General features: G+C 43.9%; 1 protein-coding gene across 1 annotated transcript in view; it reads right to left on the bottom strand.

Annotated features, from left to right (window-relative positions):
• Positions 1-18,850, bottom strand: part of SYTL3 (synaptotagmin like 3) — a 65,340-nt gene extending 46,490 nt beyond the window's left edge. Inside the window, exons 1-5 of the mRNA XM_084827925.1 lie at positions 18,764-18,850; positions 17,834-17,899; positions 17,301-17,464; positions 14,924-15,133; positions 8,100-8,164 (exon numbers count right to left, since the gene is read on the bottom strand). Of these exons, the coding sequence (XP_084684051.1) occupies positions 8,100-8,164; positions 14,924-15,133; positions 17,301-17,410 (385 nt within the window). The 5' untranslated portion in view covers positions 17,411-17,464; positions 17,834-17,899; positions 18,764-18,850. The remainder of the gene's footprint in view (positions 1-8,099; positions 8,165-14,923; positions 15,134-17,300; positions 17,465-17,833; positions 17,900-18,763) is intronic.
• Positions 18,851-20,398: the final 1,548 nt, after the last annotated feature.

Here is a 20,398-nt window from a genome sequence, read left to right as displayed (position 1 = left end):
AAAAATACACCGGGTAAATGACTGGCTATGAAGGTGGTGCTGGCATGAGAGATTTGGATTCTGAGACCATGGGCTATACTTCCTGGAAGATGGGCTGTTGGCAAGGGACGGGTTGCACCTCACAAAGGATGGGAAGAATGTGTTTGGCCACAGCATGAAGAACTTCATCAGGAGGGCTTTAAACTGAATCCTACGGGGGAGGGAGATGTAAAGTTGGAGGTAACAATGGACGAAGGCTCATGCACTGCAACGGAGATAACAGTTCTAATAGCGCCCAATAATAGTCTTCAGACACATGTAGGAAGAAAGCCAGACTATGAAGCACATGGTCTTCGATGTCTATATACTAATGCCCAGAGTATGGGAAACAAACAGAACGAACTTGAACTCTTAATACAAGAGGGAAATTATGACTTTATAGGTGTAACTGAGACTTAGTGGGATGACTCTCATGACTGGAATACAGCAATTGAAGGATATAACTTGTTCAAAAAGAACAGGAGGAACAGAAAGGGAGGTGGGGTTGCACTGTATGTGAAAAATACATATCTCTGCACAGAAATACAAGAGGATGAGCTTGGTAGCCCCATCGAGAGCATCTGGATCAAAATAAATGGAGCAAAGAATAAAAGGAACCTGGTGGTCGGAATCTACTACCGGCCACCCAATCAAGGAAAAGATGAGGATGAAACTTTTGAAAAGCAAATAGCCAATGTAGTAGGAAGCATGATGTAGTAGTAATGGGGGACTTCAATTTCCCCAATATTTGTTGGGAGACAAATTCTGCAAAACATGGCCCCTCCAGGAAATTCCTGACTTGTGTGGTGGATAACTTCCTCCTACAGAAAGTAGAGGAGCTATCCTTGACTTGATCCTAACCAACAGGGATGACTTAGTGGATAACGTACTAGTTAAAGGAACTGTGGGGGAAAGCGACCATGTTGTACTTGAGTTCTTGGTTCTAAGGGAAGGAAAAGTCGAGTGTAGCCAAACATGTACCCTGGATTTTAGGAAAGCCAATTTTAATAAAATTGTTCAGGAGGCAGCAACTCAATCCATCCCAAAGAAAAAGAAATGCAAGAAAGCCAAGTGGCTGTCTGATGAGGCTTTACAAGTAGCTCACGAAAGAAGGGAAGCGAAAAGCAAGGGAGAAAGGGGAAGATATACCCAACTGAATGCAGAGTTCCAGAGAATAGCAAGGAGAGACAAGAAGGCCTTCTTAAATGAACAATGTAAAGAAATCGAGGAAAACAACAGAATGGGAAAGACTAGAGATCTCTTCAAGAAAATTGGAGATCTCAAGGGAACGTTTTGTGCAAAGACGGGCATGATAAAGGACAAAGAAGGCAGGGACCTAACAGAAGCAGATGAGATTAAGAAGAGGTGGAAAGAGTACACAGAAGAACTATACAGGAAAGATCTGAATGTCCCTGATAGCCATGATAGTGCGGTCACTGAACTTGAGCCGGACATCCTCGAGAGTGAAGTCAAGTGGGCCTTAGGAAGCATTAGTAACAACAAAGCTAGCGGAGATGACGGCATTCCAGCTGAGCTATTTAAAATCCTAAAAGATGATGCTGTTAAAGTGCTGCACTCAATACGCCAACAAATCTGGAACACTCAACAGTGGCCACAAGACTGGAAAAGGTCAGTTTACATTCCAATTCCAAAGAAGGGCAACGCTAAAGAGTGTTCAAATTACCGCACAATTGCGCTCATTTCACATGCCAGCAAGGTGATGCTCAAAATCATACAAGCTAGGCTTCAGCAGTATGCGAACCAAGAACTACTGGAAGTCCAAGCTGGGTTTCGAAGAGACAGAGGAACTAGAGATCAAATCACCAACGTTCGCTGGATCATGGAGAAAGCAAGAGAATTCCAGAAAAACGTCTATTTCTGCTTCATTGACTACGCTAAAGCCTTTGATTGTGTGGATCACAACAAACTGTGGCAAATTCTGAAAGAGATGGAAGTACCAGACCACCTTACCTGTCTCCTGAGAAACCTGTACCAGGGTCAAGAAGCAACAGTAAGAACCAGACATGGAACAACCGATTGGTCAAAATTGGGAAAGGAGTACGACAAGGCTGCATATTGTCACCCTGCTTATTTAACTTATATGCAGAGTACATCATGAGAAACGCCGAGTTGGATGAATCACAGGTCAGAATTAAGATTGCTGGGAGAATTATCAACAACCTCCGATATGCAGACGATACCACCCTAATGGCCGAAAGCGAAGAGGATCTCAAGAGCCTCTTGTTGAGGGTGAAAGAGGAGAGTGCAAAAGCTGGTTTGAAACTCAACATTAAAAAAACGAAGATCATGGCATCTGGCCCCATCACTTGCTGGCATATAGAAGGGGAAGAAATGGAAGCAGTGACAGATTTTACTTTCTTGGGCTCCAAGATCACCGCAGACGGTGACTGTAGCCATGAAATTAAAAGACGCTTGCTCCTTGGGAGGAAAGCTATGGCAAACCTAGACAGCATAGTAAGAAGCAGAGACATCACCTTGCCGACAAAGGTCCGTCTAATCAAAGCTACGGTTTTCCCACTAGCAATGTATGGCTGTGAGAGCTGGACTATAAGGAAGGCTGTGCGCCGAAGAATTGATGCTTTCGAACTGTGGTGCTGGAGAAGACTCTTACAAGTCCCCTGGACTGCAAGGAGGTCAAATCAGTCCATCCTAAAGGAAATCAACCCTGAGTGCTCATTGGAAGGACAGATACTGAAGCTGAAGCTCAAATATTTTGGCCACCTAATGCGAAGAAAGAACTCTCTGGAAAAGACCCTGATGCTGGGAAAGACTGAAGGCAAAAGGAGAAGGGGACGACAGAGGATAAGATGGCTAGATAGCACTACCGATGCAATGAATATGAACTTGAGCACACTCCGGGAGAGAGCGCAGGAGAGGAAGGCCTGGCATGCTATGGTCCATGGGGTCACGAAGAGTCGGACACGACTGAACGACTGAACAACAACAATTGAACAACAACGACTGAACAACAACAACTCAGAACAATGATAAGTAAAGTCCCATGACAAGCGACTCTAACAAGAAAAGGAGCCCAAGATGGGTGGAAGCTTTAAAAAAAGGAAATTCTCAAGAAACAATTACAAACAATTCCAAAAAGAAGAAAAGGTGGAAGACAACAGAAGAAGCCAATGTGGCTTCACAAAAAGCTTACAGATGACCTGACAACAAAAAAGGACACATACAGGAAGTGGAAGGAAGGCCAAGGAACAAAGGAAGAGTACAGGCAGGTAGCACAGAATTGCAGGGATGGCGTCAGGAAGGCTAAAGGTGAGAACGAGCTGAGGTTAGTGAGGGATGCTAAAAGCAACAAAAAGGCTTTCTTCGGCTACGTGCATAGTAAAAGACAGAGGAAAGAAATGGTGGTTCAGCTATTAAATACGGATGGCAAAATGATAACAGATGACAAAGAAAAGGCAGAAGTGCTGAATTCCTACTTTGGCTCAGTTTTCTCCCAAAACAGGGTCTATGACCCCGCTGGCAAAGGTGAAGTACAGGCTGAAGGGGTAGGATTGCAGCTTGAGATCGATAGGCGTATGGTCAAGGAACACCGAATTACTTTGAATGAGTTCAAATCTCCAGGGCCAGATGATCTGCATCCTAGAGTAATAAAGGAACTGGCAGAAGAACTCTTAGAGCCACTGTCTATTCTCTTTGAGAAATCATGGAGGATGGATGACGTGCCAGATAACTGGAGGGGTGCTAATGTTGTCTCTCTCTTCATAAAGGGTAAAAAGGAGGAACCTGGGAACTACAGACCAGTCAGTCTGACATCAATCCCTGGGAAAATTCTGGAGCAGATGATAAAGCAATCCATCTGGAAGCACCTTGAAAACAATGCAGTGATTACTCGAAGCCAACATGGATTTGTCAAGAACAAATCCTGCCAGACGAATCTGATCTCATTTTTTGATCAAGTAACTTCCCTTGTGGACTGTGGGAATGCTGTAGACATCATATACCTCGACTTCAGCAAAGCTTTCGACAAAGTGCCCCATGATCTCCTGATGAGCAAACTAGCTCAAAGTGGGCTAGATGAAACAACCGTCCGGTGGATCCACAGTTGGCTACAGGATCGGACTCAAAGAGTGCTTATCAATGGGACCTTCTCAAACTGGGGAGAGGTAACGAGTGGGGTACCGCAGGCCTCAGTCCTGGGCCCAGTGCTCTTCAACATTTTTATTAATGACTTGAAGGAGGAGGTGCAGGGAATGCTGATCAAATTTGCAGATGACACAAAATTGAGCAGGATAGCTAATACTTTGGAAGACAGAAACAAAATTCAAAGTGATCTGGATAGACTGGAGCACTGGGCAGAAAACAACAGAATGAAATTTAATAGGGATAAGTGCCAAGTTCTGCACCTTGGAAAAAGAAACCAAATGCACAGTTACAAGATGGGGGATACGTGGCTCAACAACACTACAAGCGAGAAGGATCTTGGAATTGTTGTCGATCACAAGCTGAACATGAGCCAACAATGTGATGTGGCTGCAAAAAAGGCAAATGCTCTTTTGGGCTGCATTAACAGAAGCATAGTTTCCAAATCCCGGGAAGTACTAGTTCCCCTCTACTCAGCACTGGTTAGGCCTCATCTGGAGTACTGTGTCCAGTTCTGGGCACCACACTTTAAGAAGGATGCAGACAAACTGGAGAGGGATTAGAGGAGGGCAACAAAGATGATCAGGGGACTGGAAACAAAGCCCTATGAGGAGAGACTGAAAGAACTGGGCATGTTTAGCCTTGAGAAGAGAAGACTCAGGGGAGATATGATAGCGCTCTTCAAGCACTTCAAAGGTTGTCACAGAGAGGAAGACCAGGATCTCTTCTTGATCATCCCAGAGTGCAGGACACAGAATAATGGGCTCAAGTTACAGGAAGCCAGATTCCGGCTGAACATCAGAAGAAACCTCCTGACTGTTAGAGCAATATGACAGTGGAACCAATTACCCAGGGAAGTGGTGGGCTCTCCCACACTGGAGGCATTCAAGACGAGCCTGGATCTGTCGGGATGCTCTGACTTGGATTCCTGCACTGAGCAGGGGGTTGGACTCGATGGCCTTGTAGGCCCCTTCCAACCCTACTATTCTATGATTCTGTGATTCTATATCACCCACTTCCTATGTTTCAATAAGTCTGAAATTCATGGACATGCAGAGAAACATTCCCAGAAGATGCTCAGTGTTTATGGCAGGGTTGTTCACTGAAAAACCCAAGGACCACTGGTGGCTCTCAGTCACCTCACGTGCAGCCCTCTCCCTCCCTCCCTCTTTGTAGAAGCTGCTAACTTTCACCAGGAGCTTTCCAACTTGCCATGTTATTTGCTTTTAGAGGTGGGCCAGCTGCTGTGATCTGGACTACAAGAGGAAGGGGTGTTTTGGCGGGGGGATAAGGAGACCTGCCACTCTCAGCTGTAACGTGGCTGGGGGGTGGGGGAAGGAGAACACAGGCGCAATCAGCCAATCATCTGTGATGGGGAGGTGGCCAAGAGCAACATGACCAGCTAGCTGCAGTGTGCACTGCACAGCTGCTGGAGGGGAAATGGAATGTGCAGGAGAGAGAGCGAGAGAGAGCGCGATGTGGACTTGCGGTGGGAGTGGCCTCATTGGCAGCACCTGGAGTCAAAGTGGCTCCTGCTTGAAAAATAGTCAAGATCAGTGATTTGTGGCATTCTGTACTCTTGGAGATTGTCCAGAACCCTGAGATGGATATATTTAGGAAGCAGCATTAGGCCGTTCTTTTGGGCAGGTTTTTGATGGGCTTAAGCAAACAGAGGAGTACTTTGACTAATTCAAGTTAATTTCAGTAATTACCAACTCTATGCCTGTAGGACAGAGTGAAATATAAGCTCCTATAAATATATAATGAATATTCTCATATTGTTCTAAACAATATTTTATTTTTTCACAATATACACTTCCTCTCTTTGATTTGATACTGACAGTGTGATTATTTAAGTGTTGCCTCCCATTCAAAAGTTGTCAGTTTTCATTACTCATGATGACTTGATCCCACAAAAGTTAATAGAAAAACTACTACTAACTTTAGCAAAACTACCATAATATTTACTTCATAGGGAAAAATCCAACCTTGCATGAGCAGACCTCTGCTCATGCAACTGGACTTTCCCCACATCTCCCCACAGGTCCTCTCAAAACCTGCTTAGGACAAGTGATGTAGTGGAGCAAGGGGTTGATGTGCTGGGACTTTTTGATTAGCAGAGTAAGTTATATAATCTGCCATCCACTTCAGGCTTCTCTGCTCCCTCTGAGCTTAGCTGCAATCCTCACAACAGCTGGAGGGAAATGGATTGTCCCAGCAATAATATATTGTTGTGAGCTATCCTGTTATATTGTCAGATGGCTTGTTCCTGAATGGCCAAGGCCCCATCTATATGGCACCGCTTTGACCCCCCCACCCTGTTGCAACTGCACAGCAATGCAGCTTTGAATCAGCATCAGAATCATGAGTGTGGGGGTGTGACACTTCAGTGACTGTTTAGTATTTGAGGGGCTCTGCTGTGTCTTTCCGTCCCTTTTTAGGTAAAAAGTTGGTGTTTTGTGCACCTTCATTTCTGCACCATCAGTTTGTCAGTTCGCCAGCCTGAGACTCTTGTGATGGTTCACACTCACAAGCGCGAGAGCTACATGCCTAGCCATCGCTCCAAAATGGTGGCCGGAGCGATGTTGGTCCTCCCCCAAGATGCCCCCCCTCGGCCCTTGGATACTGAATCCAAAAGCAACCGTTGCAAAGATACAAAGCTGCAAAAATGTGTGAAAGTGTGATTAAATAGATGAAAACACCCCTCTGTGCCTCTGTAACCGCACAGCTGCAAAGGGATGGGGGAAGTAAAGGGCCGTCATAGAGTGATGCAGGCACTACGCACCCCTATAACACGTTCACTGAAAAATGTAAAGCCGGTTTGGGGAAGGGACCGACGGCTCACAAGTGCGGGGAAACCCGTAGCAAACAAAAAAACATTGCAGCAAAATGACTCCTTGGAACTCCGTGTTTTCTGGGCGAAAACCACAGATGGCTGCGAAGTGGCGACTACGTCATCTATCATGAGGGACCTCGACTTGCACCCACCCCAAAGTAAAAGCCAGGTGTAGATGGGCCCCGAGTAAGTCCCATTAGCTTTATAAGAGAGTCGCTCCAGTTAGAGATGAAAACTGCTAGAACTGGTTCGCTGATATTGATCCATACAGTTGCCTGCATTTTTAGACTGTCCTTCGGGGAATGGCTATGGGCACTGTCAGAATGACCACCTGCACTTCAAAATTTACTATTATACCATTGCTTGGGACAGTCCCTGAGTCCTCTGGAGCAGAGTTTGAGGGCACTTGGCGGGGCTGCAGTGGGGAGAAGAAGTTATTCCCCTCACTGTTCCACTGATGGAAGCCATTCTTTGGTGAGAGGGGCTAATTGGATGCAACCAATTCATTGCTAAATTTTTGGTCTTTTAAAATTATGATGATGATTGTTGTTGTTAGCTGCCTTGAACTCCTAGGAGAAAGTGTGGAGCATACATGTTTTATCATTAAGTAAGTAACACACAGATGCTGTGTACAAGCCTATATCCCAACATTTTGTGGTACTGGTGAGATCTAAGGGTATGCTGAGAGGCCATTTGTAAATGCAAACAAGCAAACCCAGAATATAAGTAGACTGATATATTTAAAGTTTTTAAAATATATATAAATAATTGTAATAAAATTGTCATATCCAATATAAGGGGAATGACATAAGAAGTAGCCATTGCTGCCTATGGCAAATGGGAATCAATTCAGTATAAGCAGTTATTCATGGTACGTGTTTACAGCCAAGGTAGAATACATTGTACTTATTTAGCATACATAATATAATCTCCAGTGTTGTATCCAAAAGAAATTGCATTTTGCAGTTTTATGCACTCATATATTTACATGCTACAGAATCTATTTTTTATTCCAGATTAGTCTTGCTAAGAGGGCAAAATGTGAAATAGAAATAACAGATTATCAATTTATCTTGTATTCAATTTAACACTATATAATAGTTTCCTGTTGCTTTTTAATAACTACCTTCAGCTGGAAATTTCCTTGCTCGCTCCTCAAAGAACCACTCGCCTGTTTTGATTTTAATTTCCCTGCAAAAACAAACAATATTTTAACCTTCTATACACATTTTTAAAGAAGAATTTTCATAACCAAAAATGGGCTCATTACAAAATAAAAATCACCTTCTTCATGGTAATGGGACCTCAGCTACAGCATAACCAAGACTAAGTGAATTCTATGGTTCTGCACAGGCAGAGAAAACCCACAGAATCTGGAGAAACTTAGCTCTCGTTTAAAAAAAAAAAGTTTCTAGCCCATATGAATGTTAAGGTAGGCTTGAAAACATAGACTATGGTTTAAAATAGAGTTTAAAACCAGGGTTTGAGGCTGGTTTTCAAACACTGGTTTGAAGTGAACTATGACTAGCATTAACCTTGGTGCAGATGTCATACTGCACCATGATTCATATTGAAAAGGGAAGGGAAGTTAGAGCAGGAGAAAAAATGAGAAGGGTGCATGTGAGACTGCAAGGAGTTCGTGATCTTTTAACCATGCCTAAGACATTGGGAAACATTACACCTGTTATAGACCGTGGATCCTTTCTTTATCTATCCAGAATTTTGTTCTTACATATTATCTATGCATGTCTAAATTCTGTTCCTTCAGAGTAAAACAATATGGGCTCCACAACAGTACAAACTTGGCATGGACAAATCATCTAATGGTAACAGGAGCTAGATAACCAGTGTGAAAATTTAAAGAATCAAGATGAAGACTATAATGAGGGTATCCAAATATACCCAATTGCAATTATTCACTGTTCTTGCTATAAGGACATGTCACTAACTATGCCTACTTAAGCCTATTGTTTGACTCTATCACTTCAGCCTGCAGGTTGGGGGCTAATAAACAAGATCTCAGGATGTTAGCTTAGCATTCTCACTGACATGTCAGTTTTGTATGTGCAGGGACTTTTTTCTACATAGTGAAGCATTCAGTCATGTGAGATTTCACCTGCAGTCTGAAGTGGTTTAGTCCACAAATATGCTGCTTCCAGATGAAACATTTAACATACCATTGCCTGCCTCATTCACAGACTTTTATGGGGGTCAAGGCATTGTTGCCCCTTCATGGATCACTGCCTTGTTGTGGCGAAGGGGCTTGCGTAACTCAGTGAAGCCATAAGCTATGCCGTGCAGGGCCACCCAAGATGGACAGGTCATGGCAGAGAGTTCTGACAAAATGTGGTCCACTGGAGAAGGAAATGGCAACCCATTCCAGTATTCTTGCCAAGAAAACCCCATGGAATGTATCACAAGGCTAAAAGATATGACGCCGGAAGATGAGCCCCTCAGGTCGGAAGGTGTCCAATATGCTACTGGGGAAGAGCAGAGGGTATTTCCAAGTAGCGCCAGAAAGAGTGAAGCGGCTGGGCCAAAGCCGAAAGGACACTCAGCTGTGGATGTGTCTGGTGGTGAAAAGAAAATCCGATACTGTAAAGAACAATATCGTTTAGGAACCTGGAATGTCAGATCAATGAATCAAGGTAAGCTGGAGGTGGTCAAACATGAGATGGCAAGATTGAACATCGATATCTTGGGAATCAGCGAACTCAAATGGACAGGCATGGGCGAATTTAATTCAGGTGACCATCATATCTACTATTGTGGGCAAGAATCCCTTAGAAGAAATGGAGTAGCACTCATAGTCAACAAAAGGGTGGGAAAAGCAGTACTGGGGTACAATCTTAAAAATGATAGAATGATCTCAGTACGAATCCAAGGCAAACCATTCAACATCACAGTAATTCAAGTCTATGCCCCAACCACTGATGCCGAAGAAGCTGAGGTTGATGGGTTCTATGAAGACCTACAACACCTTCTAGAACTAACACTCAAAAAAGATGTCCTCTTCATCATAGGGGATTGGAATGCTAAAGTAGGAAGTCAAGAAATCACCAGGATAACAGGCAGGCATGGCCTTGGTGTACAAAAAGAAGCAGGACAAAAGCTAATAGAGTTTTGCCAAGAGAACATGCTGATCATAGCAAACACTCTTTTCCAACAGCACAAGAGGCGACTCTACACATGGACATCACCAGATGGTCAATATCGAAATCAGATTGATTATGTCCTTTGCAGCCAAAGATGGAGAAGCTCCATACAGTCAGTAAAAACAAGACCTGGAGCTGACTGTGGCTCAGATCATGAGCTGCTTCTTGCAAAATTTCGGCTTAAATTGAAGAACGTCGGGAAAACCACTAAACCGTTCAGGTATGACCTAAATCATATCCCTGATGAATATACAGTGGAGGTGAGGAATAGATTTCAGGGATTAGACCTGATAGACAGAGTGCCTGAGGAACTATGGACGGAGGTCCGTAACATTGTTCAGGAGGCAGCAACGAAATCCATCCCAAAGAAAAAGAAATGCAAGAAAGCAAAGTGGCTGTCTGATGAGGCTTTACAAGTAGCTCATGAAAGAAGGGCAGCTAAAAGCAAGGGAGAAAGGGGAAGATATACCCAACTGAATGCAGAGTTCCAGAGAATAGCAAGGAGAGACAAGAAGGCCTTCTTAAATGAACAATGCAAAGAAATCGAGGAAAACAACAGAATGGGAAAGACTAGAGATCTCTTCAAGAAAATTGGAGATCTCAAGGGAATGTTTTGTGCAAAGACGGGCATGATAAAGGACAAAGAAGGCAGGGACCTAACAGAAGCAGATGAGATTAAGAAGAGGTGGAAAGAGTACACAGAAGAACTATACAGGGAAGATCTGAATGTCCCTGATAGCCATGATAGTGCGGTCACTGAACTTGAGCCGGACATCCTCGAGAGTGAAGTCAAATGGGCCTTAGGAAGCATTAGTAACAACAAAGCTAGCGGAGATGACAGTATTCCAGCTGAGCTATTTAAAATCCTAAAACATGAGGCTGTTAAAGTGCTGCATTCAATATGCCAACAAATCTGGAACACTCAACAGTGGCAGCAAGACTGGAAAAGGTCAGTTTACATTCCAATTCCAAAGAAGCGCAACGCCAAAGATTGTTCAAACTACCGCACAATTGCGCTCATTTCACATGCCAGCAAGGTGATGCTCAAAATCCTACAAGCTAGGCTTCAGCAGTATGCGAACCGAGAACTACCGGAAGTCCAAGCTGGGTTTCAAAGAGGCAGAGGAACTAGAGATCAAATCGCCAACATTCGCTGCATCATGGAGAAAGCAAGAGAATTCCAGAAAAACGTCTATTTCTGCTTCATTGACTATGCTAAAGCCTTTGATTGTGTGGATCACAACAAACTGTGGCAAATTCTTAAAGTGATGGGAGTACCAGACCACCTTACCTGTCTCCTGAGAAACCTGTACGAGGGTCAAGTAGCAACAGTAAGAACCAGACATGGAACAACCGATTGGTTCAAAATTGGGAAAGGAGTACGACAAGGCTGCATATTGTCACCCTGCTTATTTAACTTATATGCAGAGTACATCATGAGAAATGCCGGGTTGGATGAATCAGAGGTCGGAATTAAGATTGCTGGGAGAATTATCAACAACCTCCGATATGCAGATGATACCACCCTAAAGGAAGAAAGCGAAGAGGATCTCAAGAGCCTTTTGTTGAGGGTGAAAGAGGAGAGTGCAAAAGCTGGTTTGAAACGCAACATTAAAAAAACGTAGATCATGGCATCTGGCCCTATCACTTCCTGGCATATAGAAGGGGAAGAAATGGAAGCAGTGACAGATTTTACTTTCTTGGGCTCCAAGATCACCGCAGACGGTGACTGTAGCCATGAAATTAAAAGACGCTTGCTCCTTGGGAGGAAAGCTATGGCAAACCTAGACAGCATAGTAAGAAGCAGAGACATCACCTTGCCAACAAAGGTCCATCTAATCAAAGCTATGGTTTTCCCAGTAGTAATGTATGGCTGTGAGAGCTGGACTATAAGGAAGGCTGAGCGCCGAAGAATTGATGCTTTCGAACTGTGGTGCTGGAGAAGACTCTTACGAGTTCCCTGGACAGCAAGGAGGTCAAATCAGTCCATCCTAAAGGAAATCAACCCTGACTGCTCATTGGAAGGACAGATACTGAAGCTGAAGCTCAAATATTTTGGCCACCTAATGCGAAGAGAAAACTCCCTGGAAAAGACCCTGATGCTGGGAAAGACTGAAGGCAAAAGGAGAAGGGGACGGCAGAGGATGAGATGGCTAGATAGCATCACTGATGCAATGAATATGAACTTGAGCACGCTCCGGGAGAGAGCGCAGGACAGGAAGGCCTGGCGTGCTATGGTCCATGGGGTCATGAAGAGTCGGACACGACTGAATGACTGAACAACAACAAGGCATTGTTGTCTTCCATTCATAAACCTCCCATGTTTTCCCAACGCTTCTTCTGTCTTTTTTCTTACCATAAAAAATCCATTAAGGGGAAAAAGATGGAATTGCTGCACAAGGAGCAGCAATCCACCTGGCAGATTCTCCACCTGGAATCACCCACAGATTTATCATTTCATTGACTATTTATGAGGACTAAACAAAATGTAATGTGAGAGAGCTGTGATTGGATCCATACATACCCCATGTTTTTTTTCTTCTGCTAAAAGCAGTTGATTTTGATCAAGGCTGCAGCTTAGAAGTAACAAGATTTAAGCCTTTCTTCCTGCACCAATTCTCTGATGCAACCCATCCCACAGCTGAAACTAGGCATGGAGGAGGAAATATACAGCCACAGTATGTTTTTCACTCCATGGCTAATAGCAGCTCCAGGGGAGATCAGCATGGGAGAAAGGCTTAACCCCTCTTTCCCTGATGCACACTCCCCCTCCCCCTGTAGCTTTTAGCAAAAGAAAAAGATGTCAGTAGATCCCATCATGGATCTTCCACTTTATGCATAGTATGGTCTCTTGAAATATGATGTTCGTAGTGTTGATATAAAGCTGATTCAGAGGTGGAGTAAAAGTCCTTCCTGAATTGTACTATGTGGTGTTATGGGCAGGGATTGCATATTTGAATGTTCCCCAAGTAAAAGGCACACCTTGTACATGGAAAGCTAGCATGTCTAGAGGAAAGCTGGGCAAAAACCCTTTCCCTGATGTGATAGCTTTTCATGTCAGGGAGGTTTTGTTTTTTGCTTTTATATGAGAGTGTCTTAAAAAATGTGATTCTCCCAACTGCAGTCTCAAATGCAGGAGTGGGTTGCATCATATGCTTATTTCTACACTTTTAAAATCATTTCTTAAAGGCAACTCTAAGAGCAACTCTATTGACTTAAACCGGAAAAGTGGGAATCACAAGAATTCAGTACCCTTGTGGCCACACAAAGAAAGCCAATTACCTTCAATTTAGTTTAGCCTGATAAACTAAAGTTTCTTGATTAATGAGCACCAGGGGGCTTGATACCTGATGGCTACTAGATACCAAAAATACCGCATGGAGAGAAATGGGAGGCCATGGAAATGTTACCAGTAAACAAGACAGAAGGTTGACTTTTGGAGCTGACAAGGAGCTAGCTCCCTTCGCAGCTGGCTATGATGGGGTAAGAAAGACCTGTGTGATTGGCTCCAGAATTCATCTGGTTCCAATATTCAGTTATACACTACACTACAGGGAAGCAGCTCCCATCCAAATGAAAGTGCATGTAAAGGAGGCCAAGGACTCTGACAACCAAGTGCTGTGGATGATTAGGAGTGGAAAACCACCATTGTGTCCCTCCATCCATGTGAAACTCTCTTGAGGCTGATAGACAAGAGGCTGAGCTGGATGAGCCATTTGTCTGACCCACCACAACTTATCTGTTCTTACTTATCTGTTATTACTGTAGCTTTTGCTGACAGGCAGCATTGAGGTCACATACTGATATTTTTTAACTTCCCCAGGTCCAAACTAGATGCAATACCACTCACACAATTAGCAATTGTGTGGATGGCTTGTCTTATAAATTGCAGACAGGGGAGACTGGATTGGGACCCTAGTGTAGGGGATAGTGGGGCTTTAACCGTTCCCTATGTGCAGTGGCCTCAATCTGGATTGAGGGACCTGAGCCTGCTATTTGCACTGGCAAAAAATCTTTTTATTATTTATTATTACATTTATACTCTGTCTTTTTTCTTCTTGCAAGGAACCGAAAGCGAACCCAGTAGCGAGTGAGCTTCATGGCCAAGTGAGGGCTAGAATCCAGATCTCCTGAGTCCCAGTCCAACACTCTAACTACCACCCCGGCTCTCCCTTTCATCTAGTGGGAGCTTCTTTTCCCCAATGCAATTAGCAGGCTTAGGGGGAGCGGGGACAGTGAACTGGATTGGGACCACAGTGGGGTGCAAAGGGTTAAAGCCCTTCTCTTTCCTTTCCTCCTGGGTTCTGATCCAGTTTGAGCATCCCCCATTCCTGCAATTTATTTTAAAAAGCCATTCACACAATTGCTAATTGTGTGAATGGTGTCTTACCTAGTTTGGCCTCCAGTTGTGCAGCAGACTTTATGAGCAAAAGCAGTTTTTCTTCTGAAAATCAACTTATATCTATCATAAACACTGTCAACCATCTGGACTGCACCCCTCTCTTTTCCCCTCCTCCTCCTCCTCGGGGCTCTATGCTTCCTCCATGCCACCTTATTAGGATCCATGCCATTTCTCCTTCCCTCCTATTTCCATCCAAAAACCCATGTTGCCCCTTCCCTTTCCTTTCCAGCAGCTGACTGCCCTGTGTTTCCTGCTGACCTGATCCTCAAGATGAATATTCTGTCTGTCTAATGGATATGCTGACTCTGCCTTAATTAATTTCAGAAAGTAACTAACGAATAACCACCGACAACTGAAATACTGTTTTTGAGCAAGCTTGGTAGGATTTCTCACTCATGAGCGTAGCAGATGGTGCACTTCCATAGGTAGGGATTCAGAACGATGCGACATCCAGAGCAAACTTGATGACTGCACCCATTGCACACTGCGCCTCTGTTGAACAGTACTCCAAGAGGCTTCTGGCAACGGGCACACGACCTCTCCTGATAGTCATAGTTTGCACTTCTTGCCCCTTTCCACTGCTGCAGCTGCATTTTCAGTTTCCTGTTGCCAGCCAGAAAAAAATAAAGATATGCACATACATTCACCAGGTGGGATTGCAAAAATATAAATGCTTCTGGAACAGTTATTAACACTGCAGTCTCTAAGTAGTTGCATGAAATCACTTCCATTCATAATATACTGTAGTTGGGACAGCCAATGTAAACCGAGGATAAAGGAGATCAACCCCCCTACTGAAAAAATGAACTTGAACCCTATGGTCCTAGATCATTACCACACAGTTCCATTCTTGAGCAAGCTCACGAAGAGGGGGTGGCATCCCAACCAACTCCAGACACTCTTGGATAATACTGGTTATTTGTATCCACTCCAATCTGGCTTTCAGTCCAGTCATGATACAGAAACAGCCTTAGTCACCCTGGTTGATGATTTATGCTGAGGAAAAGATAAGGGGGGAGTACCGCCCTGTTGGCCCCCTGGACCACTCAGAGACCTCCAATACCATCCACTATGGTATCCTTCTGGGTTGCCTGGCCAGGGTTGGTCTGGGTGGCTTGGTATTAAGCTGGCTATGGTCTTTCCTGGCTGGGTGTACTCATTTGGTAGTGCTGGGGAATTTCTGTCTGCCCTGTGGTCTTTAGCTTATGGGGTGCCACAAAGTTCTATTCTGTCCCCTACACTTTTTAACATCTACACGATGCCACTGGCGGAAGTAATGTCATTAGTATGCTGATAACACACAACTCTACCTCACATTTCCACCTACTGATCACAGGGAGGCTGTGGAACTCCTGATCAGGTGTTTTTTGGATGGATGAGGGCAAGCAAGCTGAAACATAATCCCGATAAGGCAGACATACTGTGGGTGGGAAAGCCAGCAGATCTGGATAGAGGTGTTTTAATAGTTCTAGATGAGGGTCGCACTCACTGTGAAAGAATAAGACTGCAGTTTGGCGGTCCTCCTGGATTCTGGGATGTCTGTGGAGAAGCAGGTAGCTGCAGTAGTCAGGAATGCCCTTTATCAGCTGAGACTGGTGCACCAGCTGCAGCCCTATCCAGATGTTGTGGGTCTCACCTCAGTTACTCAACCTATGGTTACATCCGGAATGGACTGCAATGCACTTTACATGGAGCTACCTTTGAAGGGAGTTCAAAAGCTTCCGCTATTGCAGAATGCTGAAGCCTGGATGCAGTAGAGGGGGGGAGGCACTTGGATCATACTACACTAATTTTGCGCCCATTAGATACCTATTTGCTTCCAAGCTCAATTCAAACTGCTGATGTTGGCTTTTAAAACCCTAAACGGTTTGGGACCAAGTTATCTGAAGAACCACCTACACCCATACACACCTGCCTGAGCATTAAGATCTGCTGTGGGGTGAGGGGGGCTGCTCATTTCCCACTGTCAGTAGCAATTAGATTGGTGGGCTCAATTTGACTCCCTCCTCCAGTAAATACATTCAGCTCCCTTTCTGTTATTTTTCAGATGAGTCTTTAAGACTTTTTTTTTTTAATCTGCGTTGGTTAAGGAGGGCTTTTAGTCTTTTACACAGAGGTTTTAACTTTTATCTGGCTGGCCTTTGAATGTGAATTTTAAAAAAATGCTTTAGATGTTTATGTTTAATTATTAGTGCTACTTTATTGGATTTTGTTTTAATACTTTGGTTCTGATGTTGTAAGCTGCTTTCAGGAAAAATATTTTAAACAATAAATAAACACAAAATGTCTTTTTCTACAACATTTACACACTGTGATGTTCTGCTGAAGTAACTGGCTGACCTCAGGAGGTGAGAGAGAAAGACTTGCTTCTTTACTCCTTTCCTAGATAACCTTTTTCTTTAAGTCATTTAGACGAATCTACTAGTGGGTTTTCTAGCATATTGAAAAATAATTGCTTTCCAAATGTCATTGAAAAGCCCCTGGAATAGCTAAAATGGCAGCAACTTTGGGGGGGGATCTAACCTGTGCTTGCCTGTGAAAGAGAATGGAAGTTCAAGATCAATTCTTAGCGCAAAGAGCAAGTATTGCAGCAATCAACAAACAAAAGCATTCCATAAGTTACTTCCTTCAAATTGTTTCAGCTGAAATTTCATTACTAGAGTGGTCCAGCTGAGAGGGGAGCTTTAGCAAACAACAGATGAGAATAATCAAAACCAATATAAAAACAGAGAGAAACAATGACACAGCATATTCCAAAATGGTAACATACCTTATTCTTTCTTCATCCACCATTCTCAACATCTGGTCACGGTACAGAACTTCTAAAATAACCTCTCGCTCCAGTCCCTTAAGTAAGTTGAGGTCAAGATCTTGGGACATTTTCTCTCTTGATATTCACAATATTTCAGAGAATCTTGGTCTTCCACAGCAGCCCTACGAAAGATGGGTGTTGCTGAAGTCTAGTGACAGGGTTCAGCAATCAAAAGATCTAGGAGTCCATTTAACTGCCTATGATCTTATTTCATTTGCATTGTGTTACACTTTTGAAGAGGGATGAAAAGAGCCCTTTTCCGTGCAAGCCATTCCCCCCACCCCAGTCTCACCACCTGCTGAACCTACTTGCTTTGCTGGGTCATGGTAGCCCACAGTCTCCTGTAAGCAAAAGGACTTCAGGTTCCCAATCTGCTTCAAGTAGCTGATAAAATGATAGGACTTTGGGCTAGATTAATAATTTTGCCAAGAAAAGTGGGGTGTGTTTCAAACTGAGAAGCAGCAGGAAAGGGGGGGGGGAATCCTACTTACCTTGTTTTAACTTTAGGAATTTCATATTAGGTAATTACTCTGGGGGAAGATTATATCTTGCAAGATCTATGGAAACACAAAAAAGAAAACTTTTATTTCCCCAGCCTCATCTCTTTATTATGCAGTATGTTGCTAGCTCCCAATTTTTCGGAAAAAAGAAAACACATACTGTGCTGACATACATCTCATAAAAGTTATTCGGCCACAGCTGAACTATGAAACATGATTCATCACTGCTCAGTCTCAGTATAATGCGATAAGCACCACTGCCCATCATAGTGATTATTTACTCTGGTGCAACCCCCAACCCAGCCACACACATAAAAAAAATCAACAACCCAGAGGCTTGTATACAAGTCATTTTGCTTTATGTGGATTATGAGAAGAATAATGAAAAAATAAAAAATAATCAGATCAATAAAAGGTGCCAAGAACTTCTGAGATTGCCTTGTAGACCATTGTGAAACACCTTAACTTAAGACACCTTAACTAAATACATATCCCACTGCTTGCTACCTGATCTTCCTCTTATCCTATGAAAGTAAAGGATAAAAGTAATATGGAGTGAAGGCAAGATGGTCTACACTGAGGTTTTTTATCAATTATTCAGAGGCCTTAATAGTTAATGGGCCTGTCATCTGAATCATGAATTGTGTCTGTAGAGGCAGCGAAAAAGGTATTGCACAAAACAATGCAGTTATCACTGACAATACATGTCCCATACAAATCAAGAGTATGTCATTTTCTTTCAGGCATTATGCACTAATATCAGCTCATGGGTTACATAACAGCAGATACACAGTGAATAGGAAAACCCATATATACATGTTCATATAGACGGTGCTGTATTTAAATAAAAGCCTATAGCAACAGTGGAAAATTTTGGTCAAACTACCCATAAAAAGGAAATAAAAGTAGATTGCAACTGACTGAAAGATCTTTGTCTAGAGTTTTGCAGAAGTAAGGCAGGCATCCAGTAGTGTAGTGGCAAATTCAGAAGTGCAGGGTCCCTTCATGACAGTCACAGCCACGACCCCTCACACGCCCCTTTCTAAGACTGTGCAACCTTGTAAGATATACAGCCTTCACTGGGATCAAAAACAGTGCAGCTGAGAGTAAGGCAGTGGTATTTCAATTGGATGTCTGAGAAGAAATGCAGGGGTGTTAATCTTTTTCACCCACTCACTCACTTAAACACAAACATTTTAGGTTTTCGAAATATGATACTCTATGGAAGCTTCACCCTCTCAACTCAGCCCTCATGGGCAGATCCCTTCCCATTTAAACAGCCCCCTTGCACACTCCCTTAGCATCCCAGCATTACCCTTTCCTAAGCTCCTTCATTATATCTCTCCCATCCTGCAACAGAAACGTCCACACACCCAGCTGGATTGAAACACACACACACACACCTTCTTTCTCCTCTCCCCGCAACTGATTTTTTCGGTTTCCCTCCCCTCCACCAGGGTTGGTTTGCCCAGATACATGCCAACCTTGTACCAAAAAGTGTAGCTGACGGAGCAGGTTGCATTTGGCAGTTCTGCTTACTGTAGAAATTAATGTTCAAGAATCAACAGTGCAATCCAATGGGTGTTTATTTCAAGTTAAATTTACAGAGATCTTGGGAAGGCAGCTAAGGCTGCAGTCCTACACATACTTACCTGGGAGAAAGCCCAGGTGGCTACTGAACATAGTGGGACTGACTTCTGAGTAAACATGCATAGGATTGTGTGATAAATCCTAAAAACTGGCACAAATCAGCCACCTGCCCTGCCCCATAAGTAAATAATGGTGGCACCCCCCCCCCCCGCTGCTGCCCAGCAGCAGCCCCGAAAGGATGGCCAGTGTTGCAGGAATCGAGGGCAGTGCAAGGTGCGCAGGCACGGAACAGGGAATGGCGGAGAAGCCAAGAGCTGAGGAGGAGAAGGGGGGCAAGAGGAGGCTGCAGAGCTCCCTCAGGCTCCCTCTCTCATTCGCTCCCTTTGTCTGGCCAGCTCTGCATAGTAGACAAGAGGCAGCCAAGAGGAGCTGCCCGCACTCCCTCCTCCTTCCCTAGCAGACTGCGACCCGGCTGGGGGCTGGCTTCAAAAAAAGTGCTGGAGTGAAGCCCCAGCGCGACCTGCCACCATTACACCGCCACAGGCCTCCCTACCAATCGTTTGAGGCGGCACAACAATTTGGAGGAGGGGGTGGGGGGAGGGCGGGATTGTATGTGCATTGTGATTCTGACCAAAGGCCAAGTATGGTCCTGCCTCTATGCCAGTTAATGTAAAAGAGATAGCTCTGTGCCTTGACTTATGGCACTGAAAACCAACTGAGCCAGAAGATCACTATTTTTTTGCAGTTTGGGAGAGGGGGGCGTATTTTACTCCCTACCAACAAAACATATTGACAGATGTTGACAATTTAAGCAAATATCTTAGCATTCACAGCATCACCAAAATAGGGAATACAAGACCTCATGTTTAACCATTGCAATGCACTGCAACTGCAGTGTGCAAACAAGGCCCCCTCCCAACATAAAATGACAAGTTGATTATAAGCAGACTCTCAAGGAATTATAAG

Source organism: Heloderma suspectum, chromosome 1 (assembly GCF_057233095.1).
Source record: "Heloderma suspectum isolate Gila_16-S chromosome 1, 16-S_ref, whole genome shotgun sequence".
Taxonomy (NCBI): domain Eukaryota; kingdom Metazoa; phylum Chordata; class Lepidosauria; order Squamata; family Helodermatidae; genus Heloderma; species Heloderma suspectum.
The sequence above is the reverse complement of the archived record's forward strand: the minus strand, read 5'-3'. Positions and strand labels throughout refer to the sequence as shown.